This window comes from Zalophus californianus, chromosome 13 (assembly GCF_009762305.2).
Source record: "Zalophus californianus isolate mZalCal1 chromosome 13, mZalCal1.pri.v2, whole genome shotgun sequence".
Taxonomy (NCBI): domain Eukaryota; kingdom Metazoa; phylum Chordata; class Mammalia; order Carnivora; family Otariidae; genus Zalophus; species Zalophus californianus.
Genome location: NC_045607.1, coordinates 5,969,917 through 5,988,118, shown reverse-complemented (window position 1 = coordinate 5,988,118; position 18,202 = coordinate 5,969,917). Strand labels below are relative to the sequence as shown.

General features: G+C 48.0%; 1 protein-coding gene across 1 annotated transcript in view; it reads left to right on the top strand.

Moving 5' to 3' along the window:
• Positions 1–12,202: 12,202 nt before the first annotated feature.
• HMCN2 (hemicentin 2) overlaps positions 12,203–18,202 on the top strand; it is a 150,304-nt gene continuing 144,304 nt past the window's right edge. Inside the window, exon 1 of the mRNA XM_027616876.2 lies at positions 12,203–12,701. Coding sequence (XP_027472677.1) covers positions 12,452–12,701 — 250 coding nt within the window. The 5' untranslated portion in view covers positions 12,203–12,451. The remainder of the gene's footprint in view (positions 12,702–18,202) is intronic.

Sequence of the window (18,202 nt, the reverse complement as noted above, 5' to 3'; positions counted from 1 at the left end):
TAAGTTTTTGTATGAACATAAATCTTCATTTCTCAAGGGTAAATGCCTACGAGGGGGACGGTTGGGTCATACAGCAAGTGTATGTTTCACTTTGCATTTCCACCTGCTGTGAGTGAATGGGTTCCTCCGCATCCTTACTAGCACTGAGTGTTGTCACTCTTTTTGTTTTTATTTATTTTTTACCTTTTAATCTTACTGTTCTAGTGGGTTCGTAGAGCATCTCATGCGGGCTTTAACATGCATTTCCCTGATGGCTAATGATAACTGAACATATTGAGCATTGGCCTTCCATATGTCCTCCTGGGAGTGTTTTCTTGCTGTTGCGCTTTGAGATTTTCTTATACATCCCGAATGCAAGTCTTATATGGGATGTGTGATTTGCCAATCTTTTCTCGAAAACTACAGCTTGTCTTTCCTTTCTCTAAACAGTGTCTTTCACAGAGCGAACATTTCCAATTGTGGTGAAGTCCAGTCTGTTGTCTTATGGGTTGTGTTTTTGGTGGCACCTCTGAGAATTTGATGTCCATCCCCAAGTTGTAAATATCTTCTCCTTCTTTTCCCCTAAAAGTTTTATAGTTTCATGCTTTTTATATTATCCATTTTGCGTTGGTTTTTGTATAAGGTATAAAGCATAGGTCAGGGTTCTTTTCTTATTGTTGTTAGTTTTTGCGTATGGATGTCCTGTTGTTCCCAAGATCACTGTTGGAGAGAGTTTATCCTTTCTCCATTAAATTGCTTTCACACCTTTGTCAAAATCAATTGGCCGTAATTGTGGGAGTCTATTTCTGGACTGTCCCTTCTGTTCCACTGATCTGTGTCACTCTTCCCTCGCCCTGGCTTGATTGGTTAACTGTTGCTTAGAGTAAGTCTTAAAATTGAGGAGCATGATTCCTCCAGACTTATTCTTTTTCAAAATTATGCCGTGTGTTCTAGTTTCTTTGCCTTTCAGTAGAGATTTTAGAATCAGCGTGTTTAGGTCTTAAAGCCTGCTGAGATCTGTATTGAAATTGCATTAAAACTGAGTCTTCCAATCCATAGACACAGTGTGTCTTTCCATTTCTTCAGATTTTCTTTGCTTAGCATCTTATTGTGTTCAGCATATGGAGCCTGTAAGATGTTTTGTTAGATTTGTACCTAGGTATCTCATCTTGGGGACTTAGTGTAGAATAGTATCTTTAAATTTTTTATTTGTTTTGAAGTTTTTATTTATTTATTTGAGAGAGAACGAGAGAGGGAGAGAGAGCACCGAGGGAGAGGGAGGAGCAGACTCCCCACGGAGCAGAGAGCCAGATTAGGGGGCTCAGTCCCAGGATCATGACCTGAGCCAAAGGCAGACGCTTAACCGACTGAGCCACCAGGTGCCCCTAAATTTTTGATTTCTGATTGTTCATTACTAGTAGATAGAAATAAGATGTGTGTTGACCTTGATTCTGCTTCCTTGGTAGACTCACAAACTAGTTATCTGATTTTTTTTTTTGGAGGTAAATTTATTGGATTTTTCTATTCTGACAGTCTAAGTCATCTGAAAAGAGAGACAGTTTTGTTTCTTCCTTTCCAATCTATGATCAGCCCCCTCCTTTTTTTTCTTACCTTGCCACACTGACTAGAACTTCGCATACAATGTTGGAAAGGAGAGGTGTGAATGACATCTTTTCCCTGTTCCCAATCTTAGGGGGAGGCTGTTCAGTCTCTCACCAGTAAGTATGATGGTAGCTGTGGTTTTTTTGTAGATGCCATTCATCAGATTGAATGAATTAGCTTCCATTCCTATTTGCTGAGAGTTTTTTCATGAATGGATGTTGAATTTTGTGAAATTCTTTCTCTGAATCAATTGATTTGATCATGTACTTTTTCTTCATAAGGTAGATTACACTGACTGCTATTGAATACTGAATATGGCGTATCTGGGATAATCCTCACTTGGTCTTGGTGTAATTTTTTATTTTCTGAATTTGGTTTGCTAATATGTTGAGGATTTTTGCATCTATGTTCATGAGAAATATTGGTCTGTAGCTTCCTTTTATTGCATATCTTTATCTGGTTTTTGGTATCAGGGTAATCCTGGTCTCATAAAATGAATGACAAAGTGTTCCCTTTTCTTTTATTGGGAAGAATTCCCCCCCCTTTAAATATTTGGTATAATTACCAGTAGTAAATTGTCTGGACAAGGAGTCTTCCTTTTTGGAAGGTTCTCAAGCTACAGATCCATTTTCTTTATCTTTAAAATTTTTTAAAAGATTTATTTATTTATTTTAGAGAGAGAGAGAGAGAGAGAGAGAGTGTGTGTGTGTGTGTGTGTGCACGCGCGCACACATGGGGGGAGGGGCAGAAGGAGAGAGAGAGAATCCTCAAGCAGACTCCATGCTGAGTGGGGAGCCCGACATGGGGCTTGATCTCACGACCCTGAGATCAAGACCTGAGCCAAAACCAAGAGAGGGATGCTCAACTGACTGTGCCACCCAGGTGCCCCCATTTTCTTGATTAGTTATAGGATGAATTGGGTCATCTGTTTCACCTTGTTGGAGTTTTGATACTTTGTAGTTTTTGAGGAATTTGTTAATTTCACTGTCATTATTGGGTTTATGAGCACACAGTTGTTCTATTACCTTATTATCCCTTTAATGTCCGTGTGGCTAATAGTGATGTCCCTTATTTCATTCCTCATATTGATAATTTTTTTTCTCTTTTGTCTTTGTCAGTTTGCTGGAAGTATATTAATTGATCTTTTCAAAGAACCAGCTCTTGGTGTCATTGACTTTTTTTCTAATTTTTCTGATTTTAAGGTCATTGATTTCAGCTCTAATCTTTGTTTCCTTCTTTATGCTTTGTATTTTGAGCTTCTTTTTCTAGTTTCTTAAAGTGGAAGCCTAGATTATTGATTTGAGACCCTGCTTCTTTTCTAACATGAGCATTTGATCCTATAAACTTTCCCCGGCTCTACGTGCGTCCCAAATATTCTGACATATTGTCATTTCATTTTCCTACTTGATTTCTAGTCCAACGCCATGATGGTCAGGGGACATACTTTGTGTATTCTAATTCTTTTAAATTGGTTAAGGTTTGTGATGACCCAGGCCATGGTGTAGCTTGGTCATTGTCCCAGCTGCAATTGGAAAGAATGTGTATTCTGAGATTGTTGGGTGGAATGTTCTCTATATATCAGAGACAGGTGGTTGACGGTGGCGTTCAGTTCTTCTATGTCCTTTTGGGTTTCCTAACTAGCTCAATCAATTATGGAGAGAAGCCGCCGCCGCGTGTAGGAGTTTGTCAAGTAGGGGACAAAATGCCACTTGTGAAGAACAAGGTAGCTTGGTCTCCAACGGGCTGCGACCTCACGGCTGCATTGGTGTCCTTCACCGCGCCATATTGGGAGGTGGACACACATGAGTTTGAACCTCACCAGTCCCCATGGCCCCCTAAGGGGGAGTTCATGGTTAACGGTTGAGTTCCGGACATGACCTATGTACATCTAAACACACATATGCCTAGAACTTACTTATCCTTATGTTCTTATGACATTCCTGAGGAGAGAAGGCTGAAGGAGGCTGGGCATTCAGTGCCTTTCCCCCTCCTTGACCTCCTAATGGACGTTTTGTTGTCTTCCCTGAAACTCTGTGGGCTAATGGGGGTGGTGGGTGAAGCTGGACAAGTCTAAAGGGGCTAAGTTAATTTGCATTTTAAAAAAGGGCCCAATGCTGGGGCACCTGGCTGGCTCAGTCAGTAGAACATGCAAGTCTTGATCTTGGGGTCCTGGGTTCAAGCCCCATGTTGGGTGTAGAGATTACTTTAAATAAATAAAAACTTAAATGAGCTAAAATAAAAAGGGCTCAGTGCTATTGGAAGGAGGAAATGATGGACTGGAAGGGAGAGAGGAGCTGGAGTGAGGGAGAGGAGTAGAAAAATTTGGAGGTGCAGCAGTGAGAAGGGGACACCTTTGGGGAGACGTGTGGATCGGACATCGTGAAGCGTGATCGCCCCTTTGCTAACACCTCAAAGTCTTCAGTTAGGACTGACCTGACTGATACTCTCGAGTTGCACTTGTGTTTCTTCTGGTTATGACGTCATGCCGAGCTGGACCTGAAGGTCAGACCGAGCGCAAAGCGTCATGTTCAGTGCATTAATTTGGGGGACACCGTACAGGAGCTTGGAGCAGTGGCTTTTCTCTCATTCCAGGACCAGAAGGCACAGACGCAGGGGAGACTTGGCAAGAACATTACAAGTTGGAATTCAGGGAACTCCTTAATTATGGAAGTACCGTATTCCGAGCAGAGTGCTTCCTCCAAGAACAGGTCATCAACTCCCTCAGTGCGCACAGTTTCCTGGTTACATCAAAAAATATATTTTCCCCTTTTTCAAGTTCACAGAGTTGGGAGGAACCACTTGGGGTGGGGTCTTAATTGGAGACGGTAGGAGGAAAGGGGGAAGCAGCCCATCCCAGACCCGACCCGTCTGCCCTCTCCTGTCCCTCCTCCCTGTAAATGGGAAGGAGACAGTAGGACCAGTGCTAACAATAGCTTGTTGCACCTGGCAATTATTGAGTGCTTGCTAAATGCCAGATCATTTTACAGACAGTGGAAGTACATAGGCCAGGATCCAGCCTTAGGAAGATGTTCATTAAATGTTTGCTGACCGACTATTATTGGCCTGCCCTGCCAGGGGTGTTTCAGGTCTTGGGGATTCTGCTCCTTTTAACTAACTGTAAATCAGCTGCTATTTCACGAGAAAGATCAGTCCATGAGGCCATTTCCTGAATAAAGCACCATTTTTCCACCTTCAATATTTAGGGTTTCGTTGTAAATGGCAGAAGCCCAACCCAAATGAACCTGAGCAAAACAGGGGGACTTATCGATGCACATGATCATACCGCAAACAGTATGGGGGAGTTAGTTCAGCCTGGCTCACGTGATCATCCTGTCCTTGGGGGAAGGCTGTTGGAAGTTACCAGAAGGAATAGATCGATGTTCTTAACTGTAGGCAACAGAAGCTAACTAACGTTTGCTGATGTAAGCAGCTATTGGGTGCTCACAGGTGTGCTAGAGAATTACGCTTGGTGCTGACCAGGCAGGAAGAAGCCTGAGGATGGGGGGCTGCAGCTCACGCCGCTGCCCTGCCCAGCGAGGCCTTCGTTCCTGCCTTGTAGGCCGGTTTCTACTAAATGTCAAATGAGAGGTAATAGATCTCCTTTTGCCAGGAGTCCACCCCATAAATCTTGCCACGTGGCAAGTAGCCCCTCTTCATGCTAAGGTCACGGCTCAGTGTCTGGGCTGGGGCGCGTCATTTCTCTCCCTCAGATTTTAGTGGGGTTTCTTGGGAAGCAGCTCTAGGCACCTTTAATTTAAACATCTTTAATCTGATTCCATTTTTGCAATTCTCTGCTTTCATCAAAGGTCAGCTGTCACGGCTCAATTGTCAGATCGATGTGTTTCTTTGATTGATATTATCTCCATGACGCTATGGATCCTTTGGTGCAGATTTCCTGGGGGGAGATCGAATTGGCAGGAAGGTAAAGGAGGCTGGCCGGGGGTGGGGGTGGGGGGGGGCAGGACTTCAGGGCCGTGGGAGAATCCAGCGTCCCCCCTGCAGGGGCTGGGCTCAGTGTCACCAGAGCTGGCTTCTACAGATGCTCTGGTCATCCAGAAGCCTTACTTTGATTTTCCACCCGTCCTCCCCAGGCTTCCACACCATGCCTCTTCTCTTGTGGTGTGTGTGTGTGTGTGTGTGTGTGTGTGTGTGTGTGGTGAAATACACCTAACATAAAACTCACCATTTTAATTAAAGTATAAAATGCAGTGACATTTAGTCCATTCACAGTGTTATGAAATCATCAACCCTATTTGCTTCCAGAACATTTTCATCACCCCAAAAGAAACCCCATACCTGCTAAACAGTCACTCCCCCTCTCTCCCCTACCCCCAGCCCTAACCAACCACCTGGCTGCTTTATATATCTATGGATTTGCCTATTTCAGATTCTGGATATTTCCAGATTCTAATTATGTGACCCCATATGAATAGAATCATACAATCTGTGGCCTTTTGTGTCTGGCTTCTTTTACTTAGTATCATGTTTCTAAGGTTCGTCCACACTGTGGCCTATATCAGTAATTCCTTTTTATTGCTAAATGATGTTCTGTTGTTTGAATAGACCAAATTTTGTTTATCTAGTCATCTGTGATGGACATTTGGATTGTTTCCACCTCTTGGCTATTGTGAGTAATGCTGTTATGAACATGGGTGTGCGAGTTCTTGTTTGAACACCTGTTTTTAATTCTTTGGGGTTTGTACCTGGGAGTGGAATTGCTGGACCATATTGTAATTCCATGTTTGATTTTTTGAAGAAATGCCAAACATTCCCAGCGGCCGCCCCACCCACCATCCCCGTTGCCCTGCTCTTCTTGACTTGGCATCTTTCAATGCTCTGCAGTGATTTTTCTTGGCTGTCATGCTTCCCTCCCATTGCCTTGGAGACAGGCTCTCAGAATCTTTTGGTTGACAAGAGCTGGTCTGCTGAGCAATCCAAGCTAACAGACTGATGAGAAAGGGCTAGGGTCACCTTATCTGAGCCAAGTGCTGTATGGCAGGAGCCTTCCGGAGCAAATTCCTTCCCCTGTACCACGGAACATGGAGGAAGTGGTGCTCATGGTGGGCACGTAGGCCTGATCGGAACCACCACTGTGGCAGGAAGGGTCCTGGTGTGGGGGCCTCATTCTTTAATGACCCTGTCCCCAACAAAAGACTGTCCAATTCTGACCGTGTTCTTCAAACACCTGGGGGAAAGTATTCAAGTAACAGGAGACTGTAAATTAAGGGGACTTAGTAAAGGAACAAGGATACAGCTTATGGAATTTAATTGTACTGATTAAGTTTGTGGGTTTATAAAACAGTGAGTGGGAGGGCTTGAATTTTCCCGTTCATCCGTCCATCTGTACAACACTTACTTATTGAACTCCACAGTGAGCCAGGGGCTGTGCTAGGGCTTGGGGCTCTGAATTAAACAGAGTCATATATTGTCTCTGTGCTTCAGGGACATTTTCTCATGGTTCACTTTTCTGCAGCTCTCGGCTGCAGGGTATCTCGGCACCTGCACCAAGGGCTGGAGTCCAGAGTCAACACATAAGAAGAAACCTAGGTCTAGAAAAATTGTTTGATACTCCCTTAAACTACTCGTGGTCCGTGTACTTGGTTTTCTTGCTGCCCGAATAGAAATAGTTTGTGGAAAGTTGTGCACCATATGAGGGAAAATTGATAGGGTGTCTCAGTGAGCACGCTTTTGGCTGTAAGTAACAGAGAATGCAACACAATTGGCTTAACTAGGAAGCGAATGCGTTATGGCACATGTCAAGAAAGCCACACGTGGGACCGCTCCAGCGCTCTCTTCTCGTCAGTCTGGCTTTCTCGTGGTTTCAGGCTGCAGAGTTCCAGGGTCCTAGGCAGACACAATAACAAGTGGAAGAAGGGGGGCTCTTTGTTCCTTGTCCCTCTTTTTCTAGAAGATTTATGGTTTAGCTTGTACACTTAGGCCAATGAATAATTTTGAATTAACTTTTGTATATGGTGTGAGATAGGGATCCAGGACTGTTGCTCTTCCAAGCAGCTCTCCAGTTGTTCCAACACCATTAGCTGAAAAAGACTTTCCTTTCCCCACTGGTACCTCTGTCAAGAATCAATGGCTCATATATGAGTGGATCTATTTCTGGGCTCTCTTTTCTGTCCTATTGGCCGATTCACATTTCTTTTCACCTATATCACACTGTCTTCATTACTGTTGCTTTAGAATAAGACTGCAAGTCGGGCAGTGTAAGTCCTCTGACTTTGGGGAGATACTAGCACATGTTCCTGTATGTCTCACTGGCCAGAACTGCCTCAAATGCCCCTTCCCAGCCTAATCACTGGCAAGATGAGTGGGACCACAGGGGTGACCTATCCCATCAGGATTTCTCTTGGAGACGAGAAAGGGTCATTTTTCCTCAAGTCACATGGAAGAAGAGTAGACACACTGGGCTTTGATCCTGAATTAGGAAGCTGGGGGGAAGCCAAGTTTTCCAGGAAGAAGGAGGGAGACTTTAGGGTAAGAAGTCCACAGTCTGTGTCAAAACGTATGCAACAGTTCAATGGAATTTTAAATGATGCGATAGATGATAGATAGATAGATGATAGATAGATAGATAGATAGGACAAAAAATTAAAAGGGACAAACAATAAACCTCAACTCATTCTGGATATTCTTGCCAGCTGCTGGTGACAATGACAGAGGTGACATCATGGCCATAGATGACAACAAGGCTTAGTGTACAGCACGGTGAGCTGCCAATGAGGCAGGCTCCTCCTCCCCTGATGGCATCAGGGGCTCGGTGGCTCATGAGCTCCATCCAGAGGCCTGGGTGGTGGGGAGCGAGACTTAGAGCTCTTGGCTCTGTTGGAGCTCATTTCATTATTTGTTCTTGAAAACATGGGGATGGGTAAGAGTTCCCATGTCTCTTGAGCTGCTCAAGTATTTCTTGGGACAGTCTCAAACCATTCCTTAAGGTACATGTGATTTGGAGGCCAGTTCCTTAGAAGGATTGGATTCAGCAGTAAATCACTTGAGTGCCTGGCTGCTTGGAGCCCTTGGCAGTTAATGCAGATTCTAACTTCCTGGCTCCTCCTCCGTATCCTCCGTAGCTCAGACTCCCAGCTAGCCCTGCCCTCCAGGGCCCTCACTTAATTCTTTCATTCCTTCCCAGAAGAGAGAAACAAGGCTTTGAGACTGTTTCTACTTCTCAGGGCCCTGGGTGTGTGTCCACAGGGTCACGGGCAGCCCACCTGCTTATCTACAGGTTGTTTCTCTTGAGTTGTGCCTGGGCATTTTGATTAAACATGGGTCGGATAGGACTCATCAGCATTTCAAAGGTGCTAAGTGTCTGAAACTTGAGTCCAAGTCCCACTGGTATTCTGCATGTCTGGCCCCTTGGTAAGGGTTGGCCAAATGCTCTCCATCATTGGTGTTTCCACCCTTTCAGAGGAATGGGGCAGATTCCCTCAAGGAGAGGGCTGGGTGGGACGAGGTGCGAGGTGCTGGTTAAAGATCAGAAACTCTAACTTGGTCCATTTAGGGAATGGGACATAAGGAAGCAGAAGGAAGGCCTACTGGTAGGGAGGGGCCACTTTTCTTTGACTGGCCAAGTGTCCAGAGCCCTGGATTTTGATCCAGCCCCCATCTGGTCTTGGATCCCTAGTGTAGGCACAGTGGACAGGACTGGATTGCCAAGCCGAGGCGGAGGGCGGTGGGGTGAGCATAACAGTGCATGCTTCCTGCAAGTGGCCGGGCCGGGCCCATGGTGCTCTCCACAGCAAACATGTGGTTATGTTAGGAAACAGATAACTCCTCTGAGACTGCTCCTTCCGGAAATAGGGGGAAAATGTGGATTATCTTAAGTTCAAAAATGTGGGCTCCCAGGTGGCCTGGAGGTGGAGATGGTGGGATGGAAATTGATTGATAAGGCTGGGTTGTTTCCTCTGGGCCTTGGGTGCTCTTGCTGGGTACTGGGGCCTTGCTCACTCGGGGTGACCACAGTTACAGTCTTGGTACGCACGGAGCCCCTGGAGAGGCCCAGGCTTGGGGCAGCGTACCTGGCCACCCCGGACAGAATGACGGGTGCCTGCCCTAGGCGCGCTCTCATGGCAAGTGGGGAGGCTTTGTCTCGATGAGCTCAGACATTTTCTCGAATCCGCCCTATGCCTCCCAGGGACTCCTGGAGGTGGTTCCAGAGTGGTTGGGCAGCAAGAACCATTGGAGGTCCTCCTGTCAGCCCTCCTCCGGCTCGAATAATTTTACCAATGGGGAAACCAAGGGCCAGAGAGGGGGAGGGCCTTGGTCAAGTTCACAAGGCTGTTTTAGGACTCAAACGCATGATCCCACATGCCTTCGGGGTCAGCCCAAGGTGAAGTATCTTGTTTTCTTTGGGGTCAGCTCTGCTCTCACGTCCTTGGGGAGTAGGTTTATGGTTTCTTGGTGTCTGCAAGTTCTTCCCTCTGCAGCTTCTGCACTGTGACCTCTCTGAAGTGCAGATTGGATCAGGTTGCTTCCCTGCCTGACATTCTTCAACAGCTCCCCAGTGCCTTTGGAGAAATCCCACTCTTCACAAACCATTTAAGGTCCTTCAGGATCTAGCCTCTGTCCCCTCTTCTGCCATCACCTTCCAGTCACTTCGGGCTAGAAGTGGGTTTCTCGTGACTCCCTACCTTTGCACATGCTGTTCCTGCTTCTCTAATGCCCTTCCCCTCTTGTTCTTCAAGGCTTCTCTTCTCAGGCTCACTCTGTGGCCTCCAGTGACCCCTTGGGCTCAGCCCCTCCTTCCTCTGAGCTCCCAGAGCTCTTGGTAATTCCTCTATTAGCACTTATGTCATTGACTTAGAATTATTTGTTTACTTGTCTCTTCTCCCCAGGGTAGGAAGCATGTCTTATGCATCTGTATGTCTCCCCTCCCCCAATAGTGCCTAGCAGAGTGCCTGACACCCAGCTTAGGCTCAGCCAATGTCCGTGGAATGAATGACCGAAGGAGTTGTTTGCCCCCCAAAGGTTCCCTGCACTGTGCCTGAAATGTCACCGTATGTGAGCTCTGCCTGATCCTGGCTCCTGTTCGCCTTTGCTTTTCCACAGCTGGAGCCTCTCTTCTCTCTCCAGCAGCTGGCCCAGCCCTGCCCAGGCTCTGGGGCCAATCACCGCCTTAGCCCAGGGAGATTTAAAGAGCCAGTGTTCAGAAGTGCAGGTGACTCAACTTCTTGTGAACATGGCCATGAGTTCTACTCTCACCCAGGCCTGGCACTCGGCTCCCACCACATCCCGTGAGCCAGCGAGCTCCATGAAGATCATCTCTCCTGGACTCCAGCCCTTCTTACACAGGGGCCTTGCCCTGTTCTAGAAGCAAATCCCCGAGGACACCCAGGGATGCCTCCCCCTCACCCCCCGCCTTTGCCAATGCCCAACTAGCAGGCCTCTCTGATACCCGCTGACCCATTCACGTGGCAGGCCTTCCTTGGGCACCTGCTGTGTCTAGGCACTGGGTCTCTGCTGCCACGGAGCTCACAGTCAGGGTGGAAGGTACAGACCTGACATGACAGGACACTGTGATAGCGTGGGGCCGTGCTAGGACAAGGGATCAGACAAGGGGCTGTGGGGTCACTGAAGTAGCCTCAGAGATGGGACATGAGCTGAGATTGAAGAGGAAGGAGGAGGTAGGGGTTGGGTGGGGGGGACTTCCTCCTGGTTGAGCGGTCTGAAAGGACAGGGGCTGGAGAACTACCCCCCCCCGACCCCATAACAACAACCAATTATAGACCCAGAGCCTTTAGCTATGTCTAGGGGGCTGCCTGTCCCTGTCCTGGGAGCATATTTCTCTCAGAGGAGGGATTGGGGTGGGGAGCGAGCTGCCCTCTCTCCACATGGCAGAAGGGAGCTCTTTGAGGGAGGGGGCCCCAGGCAGCCCCAATGGGCACCTCACATGTGCCCTGCAACCTTCACCTGCAGTCATGGGATCTGGTGAGGTAGGTGGGCAGAGGGGCATCCCGCATCCTCTGGGGTCATCAGGTGACCCCTGACAATGTCTTCCAACACTTAGGGGAGGCAGCAGAGCCCAGGGGCTTTGGAATCTCTCTAACTATGGCTTCTAACTATGGCTTCTCCACTGCTTGAGAGCTGAGTGACTTTGGGCAAATGACTTCCCCTCAGCTTGCAGCTGACTGAATCTCAGCTCATCTGTGAAATGGGCTTAGCGTTAGTGCTCTCCCTCTAGGGTTACAGCGAGCATTGGAGGAAATAATAACTATGTAAAAATGCTTAGCACATAGTAGGTGCTCAGCTTAGGGTGCTTGATTATAACAGTAATAATTGCAATAATTGGGAAGCACAGACCCGCTGCGGAAAGAAAAGACTTTGTAAGGTCTGTGTGTGTGTTGGGGTTGGGGCCGGCTTAGGGGGATGGGTGGAGAGAGCAGCAAAAGCCAAGGCCCAATGTGGCCAGGCCTCTGGGACAGGGCCTGTCGCGTTGCCCCTCCCTCTTCCACCCCCACAGCGGGGCGCAGGTGTCCGCGGCGTCCCGCGCATCCCCATCCCTCGCCGCCTTGGCCGCGGCCCCAGCTCCCTACTGCCGTCCGCCCCGCGTCCTCCGCTAACCTCGGGTCTGGACTGGCGAACCGCGGGGCCGGAAAATTTTGAGTCACGGTGTGGGGGAGCGGAGGAGGCGGGCCGTGACCCTGAACGGGGTGGGCTCTAGGACCCGCCTCGGGCTCCCGGCAGGGGGACCCGCCGCGAGCCCACGTCCCGCACGCACCGGCCCCACGGAGCGAGACGCCGCGCTGCCGCTGCGCCCTGGGCGGCACCGCTGGGTGTCCGGGACCGTCGCGCTCGCAACGACCCACGCGCCTTCACCGCTGCGGCCGCCGCCGGTCGTGTCCCCCCCGCCCCTCTCAGCACGATGCCCCGGGCGCCGCTCCTGCAGCTGCTGATGGCGGTCTCCGTGGCGGCGGCGGTGGTCGGCGAGCCCGGGCCGGCGCTGCCCCTTCCCACGGGGGATGCCACGCTGGCCATCGTCTTTGATGTCACCGGCTCCATGTGGGACGACCTGATGCAGGTGCTCGACGGCGCCTCACGCATCCTGGAGAGCAGCCTGAGCCGCCGCAGCCAGTCCATCGCCAACTACGCGCTGGTGCCCTTCCACGACCCAGGTAGCGCCCCCGCGTCCCCCCCACCCTGGGCGCCCTGGCGTGGGGCGCTCACCCGCACCCCGCGGGCGATCGCGCCCCGGGGCGCGCCTGGAGGTCCGCACACTGCTCCGCCGGGCGGGGGCGCCTTCTCGACGCATTCGCGCCCGCGGACAGGTCCGCACCTCGGGCAGCCGCCCCTTGCTTGCCCCGGGGAACCCGCTGTCTCCCTCCCCCGCGCCTCCGGAGATGGCGGGGTGCCCAGGCAGGCTAGGGACAGAGGGCGGCGGGCACCTCTGTGTGTCGTAAGCAGGTGACCTCACCTTCCTGAGCCTAGCTTCTGAAACCTCGTTTATGAAACCGGGTGAGAAACTGTCCCCAACGCTTGCTGAGACGCATTCGTGCTCAGGGCCTGGCACGCGATCAGCTTTTGCAGCGTTTGCGTTTTTACTTTTTGTTAATTCTTAGACTTTGCTCCCAGCACGGGCTTCAGAGGCCAAAAGAGCCCCCAAAGGCAGGCCGACCTACCCCTGCCTCGTTTTAGCCCGACCTCTTTTCCCTAGGAAAACTGCAGCTCGTCCAGGTCGCCTCCACCTCCCCGATTCTCCCGGCCAGGTCCCCGCCCCTGCGCGCAGCACTTTGTCCCCTTGCAGTCACTTGAGTTTCAACTCACTGTTAGGGGCGTGGCCTTGAAAGGGTCCCTGGGAGACCCCACTGTGGGGAGGGAGCTTCAGGGAAACAGCGGCTGAGTAATGCCGCAGACCTCCGACTTTCTGAGTAGCGGGTCTGCTTTTCCACCAACAGTTTTTGATGAAAAATTTGAGACTTCCAGCAAAATGGGGGGAGGCGGGGAGTTCATTGAACACCTGTCTTCCTGCCACCCAGATCCTATGATTAATATTTTACTGTTTGCTTTATCACACGTCTCTCCATCTAGCTGCCTCTCTATCCAGAACGATAGCTTTATAAGGCCAAAATCTAAAAATGGCAGATTCCTTCAGAATGGTACTACAGAGCGCCTCAGGCTGAGAAAATTCACAGTGACCCGAGGCTATATGAGATTGTAAGCCTTTTTAGAAGAAGTGGCCTTTATTAATCACAACAGTGTTACAGAGTTTTGCAAAATGGGCAGCCGTGGGTGTGACTTAATCTAGTACAGTCCTCAGGCTGGGTTTGGAGGTCCTTCTGCTCCCAGGAGTTCTGGGTTCTCTAGGGCTCTGCTGCTCAAAGCCCAGAGGCGGCGGGGGGGGGGGGGGGGGGGGATGTCTAGAAGAATATTTTTGGGAACAAAGGGATGGCTCCCACCTCCCAGTCGGGGGCAACAAGGTTGGGGGAGTTGTGAAGCCGAGGGGTGTGGGGTGTGTCCTGGGGCTTCACCTCGGACACAGGTCACCCTCCATCCCCCCAGTGCTTTCTCTCCCTTTCTGGATCATTCTTGGGCTTCCAAAGACATCACATTGAAAGAGCTGAGAGATCATCCAATCCACCCCTTTCTCTTACAGATGGAGAAACTGAGGCTCAGGACACGGATGGGGCTTACCCAGAGCCACCTGCCAGGATGATGTCATTTCTGATTCATAACCCACATTTGTCTCCAAAATGCTTGGCTGCAGTTGCAGGGCAGGAGAACAGCCTGCTGGAGCCAGATTTAGTGTTCTGGGGCCCGGGCTGGGGCTCCTGAGGGTTGTTGCCCCTGCCCCCCTCTAACTGTGGGCTTCTTGAAGCCCGCCTCCCACCCCCCAGCCTTTCCTCCCCTCCCCCTCTCTGGATGCTGAGCAGGTGTGCGACTCTCTGACCTTCACTGCATCCTCTATGAGACAAAATCGCCAGTCCTCCTGCCGTGTTCCCCAAACCATCCAGGTCCAAGTGCGGAGGGGCATCTCCGTGTTTAGTGAGCTGGTTCTGTGTGCACAGCCTCTGTGAGGCTCCCAGTGTGAAGGGGAGCAGGCTTCCTTGTAAGGAGCAGGCATCCCACTGGGGACAGGCCAGGTGGAGAGTAGAACGTGTCACGTGCTGGCTCCGGTACCAGCTCCTGACTATGGGTCAGCAAGGGAGGGTACTGACCGAAGGCTCTCTGAGGAGGAAGCAGTGTTGGAGCAGGGCTTGAACACGAATGAATGTTTATCAGCTTTTGACTATCTGCCTGGCCGATGCTAGGTGCTGGCAATGCAGTGGGGGTGGCGGGCTCCCTGAGCACATGGAGCTTGCTGGGGAGTGGCTGACAAGTAGGGACAGGTGTTGGGGGGAGCGTAGGAGGAGTAAAATGGGAAGGTGGGAAAGGCAAGATTGGTCCGGGCTCTGACTTCAGGATTCTGGGGTTTGGAGCACTTACATTTCCTTCTATGGGCTGCGAGCAACCACTGAGGGTTTCTGAGCAGGGATTGGACTGTGGTTTAGGCTTGGCTGTCTTTTGAATCGGCCCGTGGAATTTCCTTTGGTGGAAGAGGCGCTTCAGAAACGGGGGTTTTAGCTGACTGTTGAGGCCCCCAAGGCTGCAGGCGTAGAGGGCTTTCTTAAAGGAAACCCCCATCCTAAACCCCGAGGACCTGTCTTCTGGGGGGGGGGGTGAGGGGGTGGGAGGGAGGAGCGGAGAGACTATCAGTGGCTCTGGACTGCAAGTGTTTGGAGAGAAACTAGGACCCGTGCTTTGGAAATATTCTTAAAGTTTTTCAATGAAAAAAGTGGTATGTTCCCAAACTGGAAAGTTAGCATTTTGTTAATGGTTTCATTTTGGAAGAAAATATAGCTGATTTTCAGGTTTTCATTATTAAAATGTTGCAAAGAACCACTCTCCTGTGCAAATCTTTCTGATTGGTTTTTCTGCAGGGTTAAGCTTCTCAAAGTGGAATTCCTAGGCCATTTTTTTTTTGAAATTAAATCATCTTTATTGCTAAAAGTTAATTGACAAGTGTTAAAGAGAAAAATTCACTATTAACTATGAAAGGGCCAGAAGCTTGGTATATATAATTTAGGAATTGCTACTACTCACATAACTGTTCAGCTTTATGTGAAGGTTAACGGAAGGAGGGTTCTTGGCCATTTTTAACACACTGAATGGGTGGGCAACTCTTCAATTTGTTTTCCAAAATGTTTCAGGAGTTTAAACTTCTACCAGAAGCTTCTGAGGGGACAGTTTCAGAGTAGCCAACCCCCAACACTGGGAATTTAAGATAAAAACTTTTTTTCTCCCTAATTCAAAAGTTGGGCAAATATTTTAATTTCTAGTGAGGTTCAGTGCATTTTCAGATGTTCCCTAGACTTTTTTGGGTGTGAATTTCTTCTTTTGCACATTGGTGGTGCCTTTACTTGTTTTCCCGTTGAGGTTTTAGTAGTTTTCTTATCAGTCAGTACGAGGACTTTAATATTGAAGATATTAACTGTTTTTTGTTATGGGGTTAGTGTTTTTCCTGATCGTTTGCCTTTTAGTATTGTTTGTGATCCCCAGTGGTCTGACTATTTATTTATTTATTTATTTATGTGTGTATTTATTTATTTCCCTGGTGGTCTGAAATTTTAAATGTTTATGTTGTGAAATCTATGGACTTTTTCCCCTTGTAATTGCTTCACCTACATGCTTAGAAGGATTTTTTTTTTTCCCCTATCACAAAATCAGTTAGGTACATGTTCTAGATTTTTTCACCGGTTTTCTCCTTATATTTAAATCTTTAACCTGGAGTTTTTTAAAAAGTTGGTGTAAAAAATAATCTAATGTAATTCTACCAGGATGGGATAATTTTTCAGGTACATTTTATCAAACAATCCTCTTTTTTTTTTTTTCCATTTATTTGGATCGCGCCTTTATCCCAAATTACTTTATCTATTAAGAATTTATCTGGGCTTTCCATTCTGTTTTGTTATATGGCAAATCTTGTGCCAAGAGCATATTATATTCATTATTTGGTTTTACAATATGTACTAATAAGGCAAACTCTTCCTCATATTCTTTTTTCTTTAAAAAAATTTTTTTGGGGGCACCTGAGTGGCTCGGTCATTTAAGTGTCTGCCTTCGGCTCGGGTCGTGGTCCCGGGGTCCTGGGATCGAGCCCCGCTTCGGGTTCCCTGCTCAGTGGGAAACCCGCTTCTCCCTCTCCCATTCCCCCTGCTTGTGTGCTCGTACTCTCTCTCTGTCAAATAAATGAACAGAATCTTAAAAAAATAAATAAATAAACCGTCATTTCTTTAAAGAAAAAAATTTTTTTTCCCTCAGGTGCGTCTGGGTGACTTAGGTTAAACTTCTGCCTCTTAATCTCAGCTCAGGTCTTGATCTCAGGGTTGTGAGTTCAAGCCCATGTTGGGCTCCATGAGCTTACTTAAAAAAAAAAAAAAAGATAAATAAATAAATCTTTTTTTTTCTTTTAATTTTCCCCCAGCTTTACTGTGATGTAATTGACACAGAATATTGGGTTAGTTTAAGGTGCACCACATGTTGATTTGATACATTTATATATTGCAAAATGATTAGCTAACATTTCTTCTGTGTCACTTAATTACCATTTTTTGTGGTGAGAACATTTAATACCTACTCTGACAATATTCAAGTATATGATGCAATATTAGCTATAATCACCACGTGGTCCATTAGATCTCCAGAATTCATTTACCTTCCAACTAGAAGTTGTTTTTTTTTAAGATTCTTTTTTTTTTTTAAGATTTTATTTATTTATTCGAGAGAGAGAGAATGAGAGCCAGAGAGCACGAGAGGGAAGAGGGTCCGAGGGAGAAGCAGACTCCCCGCCGAGCAGGGAGCCCGATGCGGGACTCGATCCGGGGACTCCGGGATCCTGACCGGAGCCGAAGGCAGTCGCCCAACCCACTGAGCTGCCCAGGCGCCCCCGACGAGAAGTTTTTATCACACTTCTCCCATCTTCCAGTCCCTGGAAACTACTAATCTACTGTTTCTGAGTTTGGCTTTTTTAGATCCCAGATGTAAGTGAGATCATACAGTATTTGTCTTTCTCTGTCTGACTTATTTCACTTAGCGTAATGCCCTCAAGGGTCCCTCCATGCTATTGCAAATGGCAAGATTTCCTTTCTATGGCTGGATAATAGTCTAGTATTCCATACCTTTCCATTCCGTGTGTATATGTACCACATCTTTATCCATTCATCGGTTCATGGTTTAACAAAATCTAGGGGCACCTGGCTGGCTCAGTCGGTGGAGTGTGTGACTCTTGATCTCGGGGCTGTGAGTTCGAGCCCCACGTGGGGTATAGAGATCACTTAAGAAAAATAAAAAATCTTAAAAGAATTATTTTAATAAGCCTAACTTTAGCACAGTTCTATTTTAGATGTACAGATTTATTTCAAAGATTGTACAGAAGTTCCCCTATGCCCAACACCTAGTTTTCCGTGTTATTAACGTTTTACCTTGCTATAGTACATTTATCACAATTAACCAACCAATATTGATATGTTATTATTAACTAGTGTCCATTCTTTATTCAGATTTCCTCAGTTTTTCCTTAATGTCCTTTTCCTGAGCCCACCCAAGATCCTACATTACATTCAGTTGCCATGTCCCCTTA